The sequence below is a fragment of the Dreissena polymorpha genome, chromosome 5, assembly GCF_020536995.1.
Source record: "Dreissena polymorpha isolate Duluth1 chromosome 5, UMN_Dpol_1.0, whole genome shotgun sequence".
Taxonomy (NCBI): Eukaryota; Metazoa; Mollusca; class Bivalvia; order Myida; family Dreissenidae; genus Dreissena; species Dreissena polymorpha.
The window spans coordinates 48,605,720-48,622,855 of record NC_068359.1 but is presented as its reverse complement, the minus strand read 5'-3'; the positions used below and the strand labels follow the sequence as shown (position 1 = coordinate 48,622,855).

General features: G+C 35.7%; 1 protein-coding gene across 3 annotated transcripts in view; it reads left to right on the top strand.

The window, feature by feature from the left end:
- Positions 1 to 17,136, top strand: part of LOC127832488 (nischarin-like) — a 45,331-nt gene that overhangs the window by 12,845 nt on the left and 15,350 nt on the right. For all 3 annotated transcript variants that reach the window (XM_052357989.1, XM_052357990.1, XM_052357988.1), the window contains 8 exons: positions 7,599 to 7,694; positions 8,472 to 8,539; positions 8,819 to 8,911; positions 10,309 to 10,404; positions 11,513 to 11,638; positions 15,404 to 15,599; positions 16,068 to 16,126; positions 16,413 to 16,541. In XM_052357989.1, coding sequence (XP_052213949.1) covers positions 7,599 to 7,694; positions 8,472 to 8,539; positions 8,819 to 8,911; positions 10,309 to 10,404; positions 11,513 to 11,638; positions 15,404 to 15,599; positions 16,068 to 16,126; positions 16,413 to 16,541 — 863 coding nt within the window. The remainder of the gene's footprint in view (positions 1 to 7,598; positions 7,695 to 8,471; positions 8,540 to 8,818; positions 8,912 to 10,308; positions 10,405 to 11,512; positions 11,639 to 15,403; positions 15,600 to 16,067; positions 16,127 to 16,412; positions 16,542 to 17,136) is intronic.

The following is a 17,136-nucleotide window of genomic DNA, read 5'->3' as shown; positions in this document are numbered from 1 at the left end:
ACAAACGGCCGGTACATTTCTTTACTGTAAATCCGAACCACACTCCCGTAAGTTGGTGTTAACGCGTTTTTAATACGAAACTTCCGAATGTAAATGTTACCGCAACGTTGAAATATTTTTGCAGTGTAAATTTTATTTTGTGTTGACTCTTTTTCTCAATAAAAAGGGCACGAACATTATGCAGCATAGAAAGAGTGGGTGTATTGAGCGTTGTAACAAGCACACAACTAGTCAGGGGATTGATGCATGTTCGGAGGGAATATTTCATGAAGTCTATAAATAGTCACCTATGCCGAAATTTATTTGATACAAGAGAAAAAATGGCTAGGTTTGTGTTAAAGAAATTATTGAGAGCTTTTATCGTTAATATTTACCAGAAAGTGGTTTAAAAATGTTATAAACGGGATTATCGGGAAATGAATATAAACTTGAAAAGTAGCAAGCATGCAGTAATAGAGTCGGGTTGAAACGGATGTATTGGTGAATCGTTCGAGTCGGGATTTTACTACCTCTGCGGGAAAGACTTAACACTTAGGAAGGGGGTTTATTCCGCCTCTCTGAAAACACGAAGGGGGTTTATTCCGCCTGTCTGAAAACTCGAAGGGGTTTGTTCCGCCTATGCAAAACTAGAGAGGGGGTTTCTTCCGCGTATGCAAAATAAGAAAGGGGGTTTCTTCCGCTATGCCGTTTTTAGGGAAGGGGGTTTCTTCCGAAGGGGGTTTATTCCGGTAATCATTTGGCATGCATGTGTATCTCATGGAGCTGCACATTTTGAGTGGTAATCCTTCAAGGTCAAAGGTCCAATATATGGCTTCAAAGCGACGCAGTAGGGGTCATTGTGTTTCTGACAAACACATCTCTTGTTTAACTTTGACTTTACCTTATATCTGTACTTCAATCTTGATCAAAATATTGACAGCTCATATGTTATTATACCCCCACAAACGAAGTTTATGGGGGTATATAAGAGTGAGCTTGTCTGTCTGTCGGTCTGTCGGTCGGTCCGTACTAAGTGTCCGCTCTCTATTTCAAGTAGTTTTCATCCGATTTTCACCAAACTTCTTCACAAGTTGAATCTAGATGATGTCTAGGCCAAATTTGAACATGGGCCCTGCCGGGTCAAAAACTAGGTCACCAGGTCACTTAGTGCGTTTTTAACATTCAGCATGGTGTCCGCTCTCTGTTTCAAGTTGTTTTCATCCGATCTTCACCAAACTTGTTCACAAGTTGTATCTAGATGACGTCTAGGCCAAGTTCGAACATGGGCCCTGCCGGGTAAAAAACTAGGTCACGGGGTCACTTAGTGCATTTTTAACATTCAGCATGGTGTCTGCTCTCTATTTTAAGTAGTTTTCATCCGATCTTCACCAAACTTTTTCACAAGTTGTATCTAAATGACGTCTAGGCCAAGTTCGAACATGGGCCCTGCCGGGTCAAAAACTAGGTCACGGGGTCACATAGTGTGTTTTTAACATTCAGCATGGTGTCCACTCTCTATTTCAAGTAGTTTTCATCTGATCTTCACCAAACTTGTTCACAAGTTGTATCTAGATGACGTCTAGGCCAAGTTCGAACATGGGCCCTGCCGGGTAAAAAACTAGGTCACGGGGTCACTTAGTGCATTTTTATGTCCCCCACTATAGTAGTGGGGGACATATTGTTTTTGCCCTGTCTGTTGGTCCGTTGGTCTGTTGGTTGGTTTGCGCCAACTTTAACATTTGCAATAACTTTTGCAATATTGAAGATAGGAACTTGATATTTGGCATGCATATGTATCTCATGGAGCGGCACATTTTGAGTGGTGAAAGGTCAAGGTCATCCTTCAAGGTCAAAGGTCAAATATATGGGTCAAAATCACTCATTTAATGTATACTTTTGCAGTATTTCAATATTCAAGATAGCAACTTGATATTTGGCATGCATGTGTATCTCATGGAGCTGCACAATTTGAGTAGTGAAAGGTCAAGGTCATCCTTCAAGGTCAGATGTCAAATATATGTGGCCAAAATCGCTCATTTTATGAGTACTTTTGCAATATTGAAGATAGCAACTTGATATTTGGCATGCATGTGTATCTCATGAAGCTGCACATTTTGAGTGGTGAAAGGTCAAGGTCATCCTTCAAGGTAAGAGGTCAAATATATGTGGCCCAAATCGCTAATTTTATGAATACTTTTGCAATATTGAAGATAGCAACTTGATATTTGGCATGCATGTGTATCTCATGGAGCTGCACATGTTAGTGGTGAAAGGTCAAGGTCATCCTTCAAGGTCAAGTATATGGGTCAAAATTGCTCATGTAATGTCACTTCTGCAATATTGAAGCTAGCAATTTTATATTTGAAATGCATATGTATCTCATGGAGCTGCACATTTTGAGTGGTGAAGGGTCAAGATCAAGATAATCCTACAAGGTCAAACGTCATATAGGGGGACATTGTGTTTCACAAACGCATCTTGTTAACATTCAGCATGGTGTCCGCCCTCTACTTCAAGTACTTTTCATCCGATCTTCACCAAACTTGGTCACAAGTTTTATCTAGATGATCTCTAGCACAAGATTGAACATGGGCCATTCCGGGCCTCAAACTAGGTCACGGGGTCACTTAGTGCGTTTTTTAACATTCAGCATGGTGTCCGCTCTCTAATTCAAGTAGTTTACATCTTATCTTCACCAAACTTGGTCAGAATATTTATGGAGATGATCTTAAGGCCGAGTTAGAACATGGGCCTTTCTGGGTCAAAAACTAGGTCAAGGGGTCACTTAGTGTGTTTTAAAAATTGAGCATGGTGTCCGCTGTTTTTTGTAAAGACGACATGCAAAATATTATGTGTCAATGCGGCATGTGGGGGTATTCGTCACGTCTGTGACAAAGCTCTAGTTTATTGCTAGTTCTGCTAGTAAATGTCGTATACGACATTTAGTGCAAAGATATATCTGTATTTTGCCTCCTGTAATTCTTTGGTCATGTAGCCAGAAAAAAGTACAACAAATATACCAATTCTACGACACATTTTTTATTATATTTAATTATTTAAAATAATGATAATACTGGTAGACACTTTCCTGGGTGATAGATCAATTTGTGCAATTATGAATCATTTTTATGTCCCCCACCACTATAGTGGGGGACATATTGTTTTTGCCCTGGCTGTTGGTTTGTCTGTTGGTCTGTCTGTTGGTTTGTTTGCTCCAACTTTAACATTTTGCAATAACTTTTGCTATATTGAAGATAGCAACTTGATATTTGGCATGCATGTGTATCTCATGGACCTGCACATTTTGAGTGGTGAAAGGTCAAGGTCACCCTTCAAGGTAAAAGGTAAAAAAAAATATCAAAGCGGTGCAGAAGGGGACATTATAAGTGTTTCTGACAAACACATTTCTTGTTTAATTGTTCTTTAACTTGGCCTCAGTTTTATCCTTTACCACTTAGATACGTATTTTGACCTGTTTGTAGTCTCTTAGAAAGTTGAATTTAATTAAAGACCTTTCTAACTAGATTCAAGATTTAAAGGCTTTATTTCCAACCCTTAGATACTGTTGAGCAGCAAACAGCATAAAACCTAAACAGCCTGCGAGTTACCCGCAGGCTGTTCTGGTTTTATGCTGTTTGCACTAAGCCATTTTCACTTTGCCTCTGTGTGTGAAAGGGTTAAATATAAACCGTACTAGCTCTGTGAAGGGCACATATTGAATGCCGTACACACTTTTGCTTACTTTCACAGTGCAGTTTGTACCTGTCAGTTTTTAGCTCACGTATTGCTCAGGTGAGCTTTTGTGACTGGTCTTTGTCTGTCGTATGTCCGTCCGTCCGTTAACATTTGCTCGTAAACACTCTATAGGCCACATTTCTTGTCCCATCTTCATGAAACTTGGTCAGATGCTTTGTCCCAATGAAATCTTGGCCGAGTTCGAAACTGGGTTGTGCCGGGTCAAAAACTAGGTCACTAGGTCTAAACAAAGAAAAACCTTGTAAACACTGTGGAAGTCACATTTTATGCCAAATCTTCATTTAACTTTGTCAAAATGTTTGTCTTAATGATATCTTGGTTGAGTACAAAAGTCGTTCCGATCCGTTGAAAAACATGGCCGCCAGTGGGCGGGGCAGTTTTCCTTATTTGGCTATAGAGAAACCTTGTAAACACTCTAGAAGTCACAATTTTTGCCCAATCATCATGAAAGTTAGTCAAAACATTGGTTCAATTGATATCTCGGACGAGTTCGAAAATGGTCGAGATCAGTGAAAAAACATGGCCGCCAGCGGGCGGGGCATTTTTCTCTATATGTATAGTGTCAGTTTTCCCTATTTGGCTATAGAGAAACCTTGTAAACACTCTAGAAGTCACAATTTTTGCCCAATCATCATGAAAGTTGGTCAAAACATTGGTTTTATTGATATCTCAAACGGGTTTGAAAATGGTCGGGATTGGTGAAAAAACATGGCCGCCAGAGGGCGGGGCATTTTTCTCTATATGTATATAGTGAAAACATGTGAACACAGAAGAAGTCACATTTTTGGCCCAAATTTGCTCAGAACATTTGTTTCCTTGATACGAGAGTTGAGTTAAAAAATGGTTCCGGTCAGTTGAATAACATGGCTGCTGGGAGGGGGGCAGTTTTCTCATTATGCCCCCCCCCCCCCTTTCAAAGAAGAGGGGGTATATTGTTTTGCTCATGTCGGTCCGTCCGTCCACCCGATGGTTTCAGGATGATAACTCAAGAGCGCTTATGCCAAGGATCATGAAACTTCATAGGTTCTTTGATCATGACTCGCAGATGACCCCTATTGATTTTCAGGTCACTAGTTCAAAGGTCAAGGTCACGATGACCCAAAATAGTAAAATGGTTTCCGGATGATAACTCAAGAACACTTATGCCTAGGATCATAAAACTTCATGTATACATTGATCACGACTCGCAGATAACCCCTATTGATTTTTAGGTCACTAGGTCAAAGGCCAAGGTCACAATGACCCGAAATAGTAAAAATGGTTTCCGGATGATAACTCAAGATTGCTTAGGCCTAGGATCATGAAACTTCATAGGTTCATTGATCATGACTTGTAGATGACCTGTAACGATTTTCAGGTCACTAGGTCAAAGGTCAAGGTCACAGTGCCAAAAAACGTATTCACACAATGGCTGTCAAGGTCACGGTGACTCAACTTAGAAAAATGATTTCCGGATGATAACTCAAGAATGCTTACGCCTAGGATCATGAAACTTCATAGGTACATTGATCATGACTCGCAGATGAAATAATGATGAAACTTGACCAGGATGTTTGTCTGGACAATATCTTGGTCAAGTTTGACATTTGGTAAAGATTGAATGAACCGACTCCTCAGGTGAGCGAACTAGGGCCATCTTGGCCCTCTTTTTGGTTTGGCCCTCGATCACCTTAGTGTTCAGCAACAAACACATGCCTCATAAAAGAAATCTGTTTATTAGCATATGATAATTTTTCACTATTTCATTTTAAAACACTGTGTGTGTCATGAGACGTTGTAATTACTAATTGCTTGTAAAAAAAATTAATGGAAAAGTATTGACAGAACCTCATACTCATTGCTTTTATTAAATATTTACATTCTAATTACATGTACCATAGTGTTTAATTTATTGAGGTATATATATAGGTATATAGGTATGATATGTTTACTTCTGCTGTATTGAACAATAAAAAAATGGTTAATTTAAAAAATATTCATATGAAATACAAGTTGTTATTGCAGTATGCTTCATATTGTGAAGGTTTTGTTCTTATTAATTAAATATTTATTGCAATTTACATGTTTTAATACATTGTATTTACTGCTTTTTAAAATGTTGCCCGTAAACATTATTGAATACACAGATGTGCCCTTGTCAATGAACTATTTTATGAGTTAAACATAGAATATACACTCAAAGAATTATTTGTATGTATCCGTTCAATTGGTCATTTGAGCGGTATCATACAAAAAAGGGGTACTAGGTCATATGCTACTTGTGTACCTCCAAATCAGTCAGTGACAGTGTATCAGAGCAGTTTGGCCAGCACTGCAGCAGCTACAGTGATTCATTTTGCTGTGCGTCCCGCGTGCCAGACGCACATTTTTTTCTGGGGACGCATCATTCTCAAACATGTGCGTTCTCGGGACGCATTGTTTAAAAACTCCGATTTTCAACATCGTCAAAGTTGGAAATGATAGCGAGTACGATTCGCGGATATAAGCAAAACACATGTCAACACCGTTTTGAAAAGTAGAACGGAAGTCACATTACTACATTGGGAATGTAGTACGCGTATTTTGATTGGTTGAAATATATCAATTATCCAATCAGTTACGGCGTTTCATTAAAAGTTTGTTGGACGATTAATTGGCTGTCCCGGATGGTAAACAAAGAAAATACGACCGAAAAAGGTTTTCGAAATCAACAATTTAAACTTGCTGTGTAGATATTTATCAATAACGCAGCCTCGATGTACATGTAAACCATGTGGTTTAAATATGAAGAATAAACGGCGGAAAACACAGTTTGCGTTCGTCTGTTGTGAGCTCAGACAGTTATTATTTATATAGTAAAGCGATGTGACTTTTCTGGATTAATTCAATAATTGAGCAGTGTTGTTTTTTTCTAAAGTGACAATTAACATTTGCAAGTTCTGAAATAAATAGCATCTTTTATTTTTATACGGTACATACATAAAAGTGATACAGATCGTACAGTATTCCGTCCTATGTTTAGTAGAATGTAAGTACATATAACAACACAGACATCTGCTGTTAATACTGCAGGATGTGAGAGGGGTTTTTCTATACAGAATAATGTCTTGACCAAATTCAGGAACAGGTTAGCTGTAGGGAAACAAGACAAACTCATGAGAGTGAAGTTGTGCAATTTTGCCCGGAATGAATTTGTGGAAAAAGCTCTCCCTGTTTGGAGAAAAAACAAGGCGAGAAGGCTGTACACCTTAAATACAGTATGAGTGTTGTTACACTTAATCTGTATTGAAGTTGTAAACCTTTTGACCATAGGAGAAATTGTATTTTGTCACACTGTTTGAAAGGGCTAATTTTGACCAAACAATTATAAACACTATTAATTCAAATTTATTAAAAGTCTAGTCAGTCCAAATTGTTAAAGATATTAAAAGTTCTCTGTTTAAGATGTTATATGTTTCACTGTTTGTTATTAAAAGTAAAACAAATAAAGATTTTACTTGCTATAAACCTATTTCTGTTTTTAGCTGTAGAATTGCATTAAAGAGCCCCTGGCTAAGGTGTATCATGTTAAGTAAATTATTTGTAACGAATTTACAAAGACACAATCTGGGACCCATTGTTTTCAGTTTGGACCCATTGTTTCAAAATATGCGAGTCCCAGGGACTCATTGATGTAGATTTCGAAATGAATCACTGCAGCTACCCTGTTGGCTAATGAGACCACGAAAGCTTATAATACTTAATGGCAGACAGGGTAGCTCCTTACCTGATTTGCGCAGGCTGGTCTGGAGCTCCGCTGGTCACATATGGTCAAAGATTCACTTTCACATGAAGCGACTTATTTGTATTTCATCATTATGGACCAGTCTGATGCTGAATTTCAGGGGACAGTCTGCTCGAGAATCGAGAGCCTTACTGTACCACTCCACTACACCTGTATTCTCTCACAGAACGGCTGAAACTCCCAGAGCCAACTTGCGGTATGAACGATTTCTAACCCTTAACCGATCAGAAATGCTTTTTGACCCATTTATGTTCCCTTAGAAAATACAATTAAATAAAAGACATTTCCTGATGGTTTCAAGTTTCAAGAATTTCTTCTAACCCGTTCATATCTACCGGTACCGACTACTTGTTGTTGAAACAACGGCCCCTTCATTCCTTAAGATTATATGGTGTAGTTGTCTGGAAAAAAAGGCGGCCATGTTGATTATTTATGATTAAATAACACATTTTACGCAATTTAGCAGCCAGGATAGCGTTGTATCAATGTATAACGCGCACAAGCTTTTTAATTTGAAATTTGGAGGTAAAAAATTGCGCCTTATACACGGTAACTTACGGTGATAGCTTGATTTCCAAGATACTGATGAACAGCAAACAGCATACAACCTGAACACACTGTTGTTTTATGATGGTTGCATGTAGCCATTTTCACTTTGCTTCTGAGTAGTGAGTTTGAAAGGGTTAAACACTGGCATTAGGAAATTTGAAATTGACCACGTGAAAAAAGCTTCTTTGTTCTTTCAATCTGTTTTTCATGGTAGTTTGTTAAAGTTTTAAGTAAATTAATTAAAAAATGGCACAGCAGGTTTTTATTATTCCCTCATACCAGGAAGGGGGTATATTGGAGTCACTGTGTGGGTTGGTTTGGTCAGTCCACAAATGAATTTGAACTTCTTCCACGTTTCTCAAGGGATAAAATTAAAAAAATAACTTTATGGTGTACAGTGGCAATTGTTGGTCTTTATTTTCAGAGAGTGGAGATGTAAAGCGCGACCTGGGTCACATTTTGGACTTCATCACGAGGTTGAAATGCTTACAGGTGTGTATGGATGTTTTTAAAATGAGTCGCGCTCTGTGAAAAGGGGCTTAATCCATGTGCGCAAAGTGTTGTCCCTGATGGGCTTGTGCAGTACCCACAGGCTAATCAGGAACGATACTTTCCGCCTTAACTTGATGTTTGTTAAGAAGAGTCTTTCTTGAAACGAAAAATATCATAAACGTGGAAAGTGTCGTTCCTGATTAGCCTGTGCAGACCCTTGTGTTGTTGTTTTTTTCTTCAGGTTTACCAATATTTAACGCAGCATCTTGTGTGTTTAAGGTCGTGGGTGAGAAGAAAGTGGGCACCAGCAATATTGATATGAACTCACTGCAGTTTGATCTGTCTTTGTTCAAGTCGTTACAGTTCCTAAAGGTAAAAATGTTGTCATTGAGAATAAAACCGAATATTTCGTTCAAATATCAGACAGTCGCTCAACTTAATTGTGTGAAAATCATATGTTTGGTTATTGTTAAAACACTTAAAAGTCCCTAAACCAGCAGTGAGTCACAACCTTTCATTTCATTTGGTATATTGTGTCATATGAAAATAAAGTGTTCAAATATTTGGGGAAAAATGGGACCAAAGCAATTGTCTGGTTTTCTTACCAAAACTTACCAAATACTGCGTTTGTCCACTTAGGAAACTTGTAACAACTAAACTTACTACACAAGGTATATTATACCATGATACTTTTGGAACCCACTCAACCAGATTCGTTCAAAACTTAAATCCTCTGAAAACCAGACAATTGCCCTGGTCCCATTTTATTTGCAGATATTTGAACACTTTATTTTCATATGTAACCAATCTTCCCAATACCAAAAACCACCTTATTCTGGAAACCAGCTTATTCTTTGATGGTATTTACTAATAACTAACATAAATTATCCGCTCTTAACCATTCCTACTTTTATTTTTCTCACCTTCATCAAATTTTCAAAATTGTGTGTACTGATGATTTAAGTGTAATAAAACTAACCCGCTTTTTGAATAATCAAGTCAGCAAAAAAAGGAAATATTGTTTTAACACAGAAAGTACATTAAATATTCTGTACTTTTGTATGTCTTTTGACACTTCCTCTGTTCAGATGTCCATCAGCAAAAGCTTTAATTACTAAAATGGTGCATTTCAAATGGCTGCATGCTGGTTTTCTAAGAAATTTTCAAGTTTCTTGAACCAAACTTGGTATACTTATTATGCAAGTCCTTTCGGTGTTCACCAAAGTTTAAAGGTCAGGTCACTGTTACTATAAATAGAATAAACTTTATATTGTTCTTAACTCAAAAACTGCATAAGATATAGTCATGAAACTGTGTTGACAGAATTGATAATATGTTTGCCTTTTGTCTGTTTGTCTATCCCTTTTTGTGTTCACACATCTGTCCATCTGTCTGCCTGCAGAAAAATGAAATAACTTAGAAACTACATTGAATATGATCATGAAACTTGATATACGCATTAAAAATAATAATTACTTCATAAATTCATGAATTTAATTTTTTATTCAGTTTGAAAAGGTTGAAAAGGCATCATATATTTATATTTAAAAAAAAATGCTACTGAAAACTTACCAAAATTGTGTTTCTCCACTTAGAAAATGAAAGGTTGTGACAAATTGTAACATATTGTATACATTTAATTGACTTTGTATGTATGTATGTATGTTTTTATGTTTGTATGTATGTACGGTATGGTACGGTACAGTACGGTATGTATGTATTCACACATCAGACGAAAATTTAATGCCACACATTTCTTTCCCATTCAGCTGTCTTTGTGCAATATTGGCCTTGTGGGTGGACTTGAGATCGTGAAGCAGACGTTACGCAGACTTACTGTCAGAGAATCCATTGAATCAATCAGAGTTAGTACTTGTCAATACACTTTATTTTTCGTATGTTTTTGTGTAAATCATATTGATGGGCGCATGGTTTTACTTGCAAACTCACCGTCAAAGAATCCATTGAATCAATCCGGGTTAGAAATGGTATATTCGCTTCAATTTTCTCAGTCTTTGTGTGAAACATAATTTATGGCCTCATGGTTTTACTACGTCGCATTATATTGATAATATCAAAGCAAGTACATTTTGTGTACTTATCATGAGTTTAACCCTTTCCCACTCAGAGGCAAAGTGAAAATGTCTATGTGCAAACAGCATAAAACCAGAACAGCCTGCGAGTAACCTGCAGTCTGTTCAGGTTTTATGCTGTTTGGTGGTCATCAGTATCTAAGGTTTGGAAATGAAGCCTTAAAAACTTGAATCTAGTAAGAAAGGTCTTAAATATAATTTTCTGAGGGACTACAAATGCATGAAAATACATATCTAAGTGGTAAAGGGTTAAGACATTTATCTAAAAGTTTAAGACTGAAACAGCACAAAAAGATATAATTATTCAAGTGACATTTACAGTTATTTACCAAATGCTAATTTTTGGTTGTCACCACTGCTTCTTTATGTAGTTTAAGTGTGTGTATTGCTATGGTTACTCTCACATTATTGGGATTGAATGGGCAGTTCTTTAAAGTAAAAAATTCCATATTACAAAATTAATCTCGACCTTCTTACAGCCAGTGGTCGCTTTTCATAAACTTGATCATTTACAATATTATAGTCTTGGTTGTTTTGATATTACTGGTTAAACTAGAATTGCACATTGATACATAAATTAACCTTGTTCTGGGAAAACTGGGCTTAATGCATGTGCGTAAAGTATTGTCCCAGATTAGCCTGTGCAGTCCCCACAGGCTAATCTTAAACGACACTTTCCATTTATATGGAATATTTATAGGTAGTCTTTTCCAAACAAAAATCCAGTTTAGGCCGAAAGTTTGGCCCCTGATTAGCCTTTGCGGACTGCACAGGCTAATCTGGGACTGCACAGGCTTATCTGGGACAACACATAACGCACATGCATGAAGCCAAGTTTTGCGAGATCTAGACTCGAACATTTAACCCTTTGTGTGAACAGGAAGTGCTGTTACAAGATCTGCCCCACTGGCGTGCTGATGATGGGACCTTGCTGGTTACCCACTGGGGTGGGGTTACTCATGTAGACTTCAGTCACAACTCTATCACGCAGATAGACGACAGCATGGTATGTGCAGTAATGAAATCAGCAAAAGTATGTCTGTTCGAATTTTTGGGAGGCAAAATGTTAGTGTGTATGTTGTTTTTTTTTGCAAAAAATGTCTGTATGTATGATATCTTTTCCATGAAATGTCTGAAACTTGAAACTTGCTAATTTGATGAAACGCCTATTTATATACTGGTCATGTACGTAATTCCGGCCACTTTTGGGACTATTTAAGAAAACTCTTTAGTGTTAGGCAACTGCTTGAAACTAAACTTCACATATATAATCCTGGGTTCAAAACTCACCTAGCATGAAAATTTAAATAGAATTAGATCGGTGAATGTTACTTAATGAACAGAAAATGATGACATGTAAACTATCCATTTTCGTAGGTTAAATGTACCTAAAAAATCGACCACTTTTCAGTTTGATCTGCAGATAAAATTACAAAGCAATATCTTTAGACAAATGTCCTCAATTTCTGAGTATTAATTTCAATGTTTATACTATTAAAATTGTTGACTTGAAATTTAAAATAAATGCGAAATTATTATACCAGTTACTCCCCCTACCTATTTTAATAAATATAAACAATGGGAAACTGCTAATTCATTAAAAATATTTGTTTTTAATGGGTTTAATCAATTTTTTCAAACAAAGCTAAAAAAGTGAACACATTTTGTTTAAAAAGTTTACTTCAGTGTTGATTATTAGTAAACGCTTACATATAATTTTAAACATGTAATCTAGTAATATTCTTATCAAGGGAGGTAATTCATTTATTAAAAATTTATATTTATGTTCTGATTTATATGTTTTGAATATATTTTTTTTGTACAATTAATCGGTAAAACTTTATTTAAAGTTTATTAGATAAAATAAAAATAATTTTGTCAAATATATTTGTTTCTTATATGAATATAATTGTTGCAACTAATGATGATATCACTTTCCCCACGAGCCAAATATTTCCTGCTATATTTGTGACATTTTAACACAAAAGTTTACAGTGATATGGTTCTTACATTTCCAAAATATTGAGAGTAGGGATGGTTTTCATGTTGATTGTTCTAAATAAAAACAAAATATGTGCGTTAAGATCATGAAAATGATTTTACACAGGTGGCCGATTTTTTACGTACAGGCCGGAATTACGTACATGACCAGTAATTATATTCAATGGCGTTGTACAAAACATATATATGTACATAAGATTGATAAAAAATAAGAGGTATTGATAATATTATGCAGCATTAATTAAAGGATTAAAGATCTTAAAATGTGTGATATAAATAAGAATGCTGTAAGGAAATTAAGCAATAAAACAATACCGGCTACACTATTAAAACACATTAAAAGTAAAATATTATGTAATAAATTGATATAACTAGAGTTAAGACAATAATTATAATGATTATATGAGCAAATATTTGGCAACATAAAGACACTGTTTTTCATTAACTAAAAGGATACGTAAAAGGATATTTCTGCACTCTGGCTGTCGGATCCCACAGCTACCGGTCACCTGTCATACTTAAGGACACTTCTTTTGGGTTTTAACCTTATTTGAACTATCGTGACTACAAGTCACAAATAGACTGACCAAGTGTGACTACAAGACACAACTTGAAGGTTAAAATTACAGTGTGACTATAAGACACAACTAGAAGGCCTAAGCATGACTAAAAGACAGCTGATTGATGTAATTCAATCATTGAGCAAAGAAGCCCTAATGATTCTTGGTTACCAGTCACTTGTACAATAAATATCCTTTTCGAGCAAAGAAGCCCGAACAATTCTTTAATTGGTTGGTCCTATGAATCCTAGTGCCAAATAAGCCCGCACAACTGAGTCTCGATTATTTTTTTAAATCACCGGTATTCAAATTAAAATAGGTTGTAAAAGTCTCTGAAGAGAAATGTTTTCAAATTCCCTTTGAAAATGTTTATTGATGCGGAAGTCCGGATGCTTGATGGAAGGTCATTCCACAGTTTCGGACCAACAACTCTGAAACTCCTGTCCATGAAAGTTTTTCTCTTTGTGCGTTTCACATCATAACATCCGTCATACGAGACGGTAGATCGTAGGTTACGTGCTGGTACTTTTTCTTTTAAAAGTTCTGTAAGGTATTTTGGCGCGTTACCAACAGAACAATTATACATGAAGTTCAGTAATTTGAATGTTATCCTAGCCTTTACTGGTAACCAGTGTAGTTCATACAAGGCATCTTTTGAACTGTCATATTTCTGTCGGCCGAGTACCAATTTGGCACACATGTTTTGGATACGTTGCATTTTGTTTATTTCGCATTGAGCTGTTCCATACAAGATGAGATTACAATAATCTAGATGGGATATTACCAAAGACAAAACGAGTATTTCTGTTGCTTCTTTTGTTAAGTATTTCCTTATGTTTTTGATTTTAAGGTAGTTGTACATGGCTGTACGGCACTTAATTTTGATGTGTTCTTTAAAATTTAGTGTTTCGTCTAAATATGCACCCAAATACGGTATGCATTTTTCTGCTTTATGTCTGTATGATATTTTTTGCAAATAATGTCTGTTTCTATGTTGTTTTTTAAAATATGTCTGCTTGTATGTTTTTTTTGGCAAAAAATGGCTGTTTGTATGTTTGGTGTTTGCTAACATATGTTAGATTTTTTTAAGTTATAAGATTAATTTCTATGAAATGATTTTATATTAAGGAATGCTCATTATTGCACATAATCTCTTCCAGACAATTGTGTTGCTGCATGTGTTAAAACCAACCTAGGCATGGAAGAAATTTGAACACTATACTAAACTAGAATGTTCTGTAAAAGTTCCTGCTTTTTTCTATGTACAATTATTTCTCGTTTACTTATAGCAAAACACTATACAAGTAATATTTTGACAATGTTCGATTATGTGAGCCAGTCTGAAAGGTGTATAAGAAGCAAATGCACACGTAGTATAATTACATCCCAACAAATGAAAGTTGAGAGGTGTTTATTGAACAAACTATGACAGTCCAATATTCAGTCTGCCGGTTGGTCTGCCCGCATGAAACATAACAAGTTTGTGGAGGAAGTTCCTTCTTATTGGTTGATCCTTCCATATTTTTCAAGCAATCGAATTGAAACTAAATATTCCTTCCATATTTCTCAAGCAATCAAATTCAAACTAAAAATTCCTTCCATATTTCTCAAGCAATCAAAATTAAACTAAAATTTCCTTCCATATTTTTCAAGCAATTGAATTGAAACTAAAACTTCCTTCCATATTTCTCAAGCAATCAAATTGATACTAAAAATACCTTCCATATTTTTCAAGCAATTGAATTGAAACTAAAAATGTGCACAACACCCTTTGAATCTTCTGTGATCCACACTTTCCCGAGTTATTTGCCCTTAAACTATAAGCCGTCACAAATTGATAGAGTATAAGTCATGTTTGTGACACAGCTCTATTTCGCGTTTACAGGACAATATTAAGAACCTTTTCCTTATTTACTTCACCAAACTACCATAAAAACAAGCAAATTTGTTGAGTTGATTACCCCCGCCAAATACACGTTGTTTTTTGGATGGGTGCAAATCCCTTGATATACGTTATAATTTAAAGATAAAATAAGTGTAGAGTTTTTATGCATTTATATTCTCCTTATTGATATTTTAACATCCGTAAATTTTGATGTTGAAATCTTGTAGCATATCTAAAATATAGCCCTGAAAAGTTTATTCATACAAAATCAACAAAGGCAATAACTTTTATTTAAGAAAGTGAAGGATTACGGTTCTTATTGCAGCAACTGTTGCCACGGGTGGTACACCTGGAGATGAGTCACAATGAGATCGGGTGTATAGAGAATCTCCACTGGTTGAGTCACCTGGTGCACCTCGATGTTTCGTACAACAACATCGAGCATCTTGACGCCCTTCACTCGAGGCTTGGAAATCTGAAAACACTCAACCTGGCTGGGAATAGACTGGTTTCTTTGAATGGTAATGGTGTTTTTGCTGTAGTTTTTAGACTGGTTTCTTTGAATGGTAATAGTGTTTTGTTGTAGTTTTTAGACTGGTTTCTTTGAATGGTAATGGTGTTTTTGCTGTAGTATTTAGACTGGTTTCTTTGAATGGTAATGATGTTTTTGTTGTAGTTTTTAGACTGGTTTCTTTGAATAGTAATGGTGTTTTTGCTGTAGTTTTTAGACTGGTTTCTTTAAATGGTAATGGCGTTTTTGCTGTAGTTTATAGACGGGTTTCTTTGAATGGTAATTGTGTTTTTGCTGTAATTTTTAGACTGGTTTCTTTGAATGGTAACAGTGTTTTTGCTGTTTTTAGACTGTTTTTTTTAAATGGGAGTGGGGCTACCATAGATATCTATAATTGACCACTATCATAGATCAATAGAATAAAATCATAAAATCCTGGTATATGCACAGTGATCGATAACTGTTTTATTTATTTCAGGCCTCTCAAAGATGTTTTCTCTGGACCATTTAGATCTCAGTTACAACAGAGTGCAGTCTGTGAGTTAAATAATTATTGGTTGATCATTTCATTGCATGTTCTCTACCGTTTTCTATAATATTTGTTAACCTACACACAAACACAAACTGGAAAATAAACACATGTTTTTACAAGAATGCTTTTTTGCAAAGTATTTTTTGAGCTTGCTTCATTACTAAATTCAATATAAATTGAATCTTTGTGTCATAACAATTTTGAAACTTAAGCAATTATCTTCATATAGCTATGAAGTTTTCATATATATATTAATGCTTCATACTGTACCATATGCTCTTGTATTGCCAGGTAGATGAAATTAAACCTATTGGCAACCTGCCCTGCCTGGAGGTGCTTCTGTTGCTAGGTAACCCAGTCACATTGACCTTGGACTACAGAACCAAGACCTTGACTTTGTTTGGTGAAAGAGTTAAAGAGGTAAATAATGAGAAAACTTTCACATGGTTTGGGTGGATGAAATTTCTAGATGGTTGTATAGATTTATATGAAATGTGTGTGTGTGTTGTAAAAGTTTTACTTATAAATATATTGAAATAAACTGATCATTATTGCCAAAATTATTATGATCATTATTGTAAAATGAGTCAAAAATAACATAATAAGGTTATTTTTCTGTCTATGTGTGCAGAATTTTTACATTACCATAGCAATTTGTTATATACTTTACAAAAGTTTCTTTCTCTCTGAATCAGTATACATAGCTGCATAAGGTACCAAGTTTTCTCATTCAGCAGTATTGACATCAATGCAGAGATAGAAACTAACTTTTGACTGTATGTTGCCAAGAAAGGCAACTATCTTTAGTACATAAGTTTCCAGGGCAAAGAATAATGAGCCCAGAACCAAGTACACATCATATTATCTAAACGTTACTTTTAAGAAAACAAAGTTAAATATAAATATGACATTGTTGTCATGATTGAATATAATGCCCTTCTCTAGAGCCTGATTCTAAATTCCTTTAAAAACTGTAGTGATAAACTTTGTGAGAATAGCTCAATCTTTTCTATAG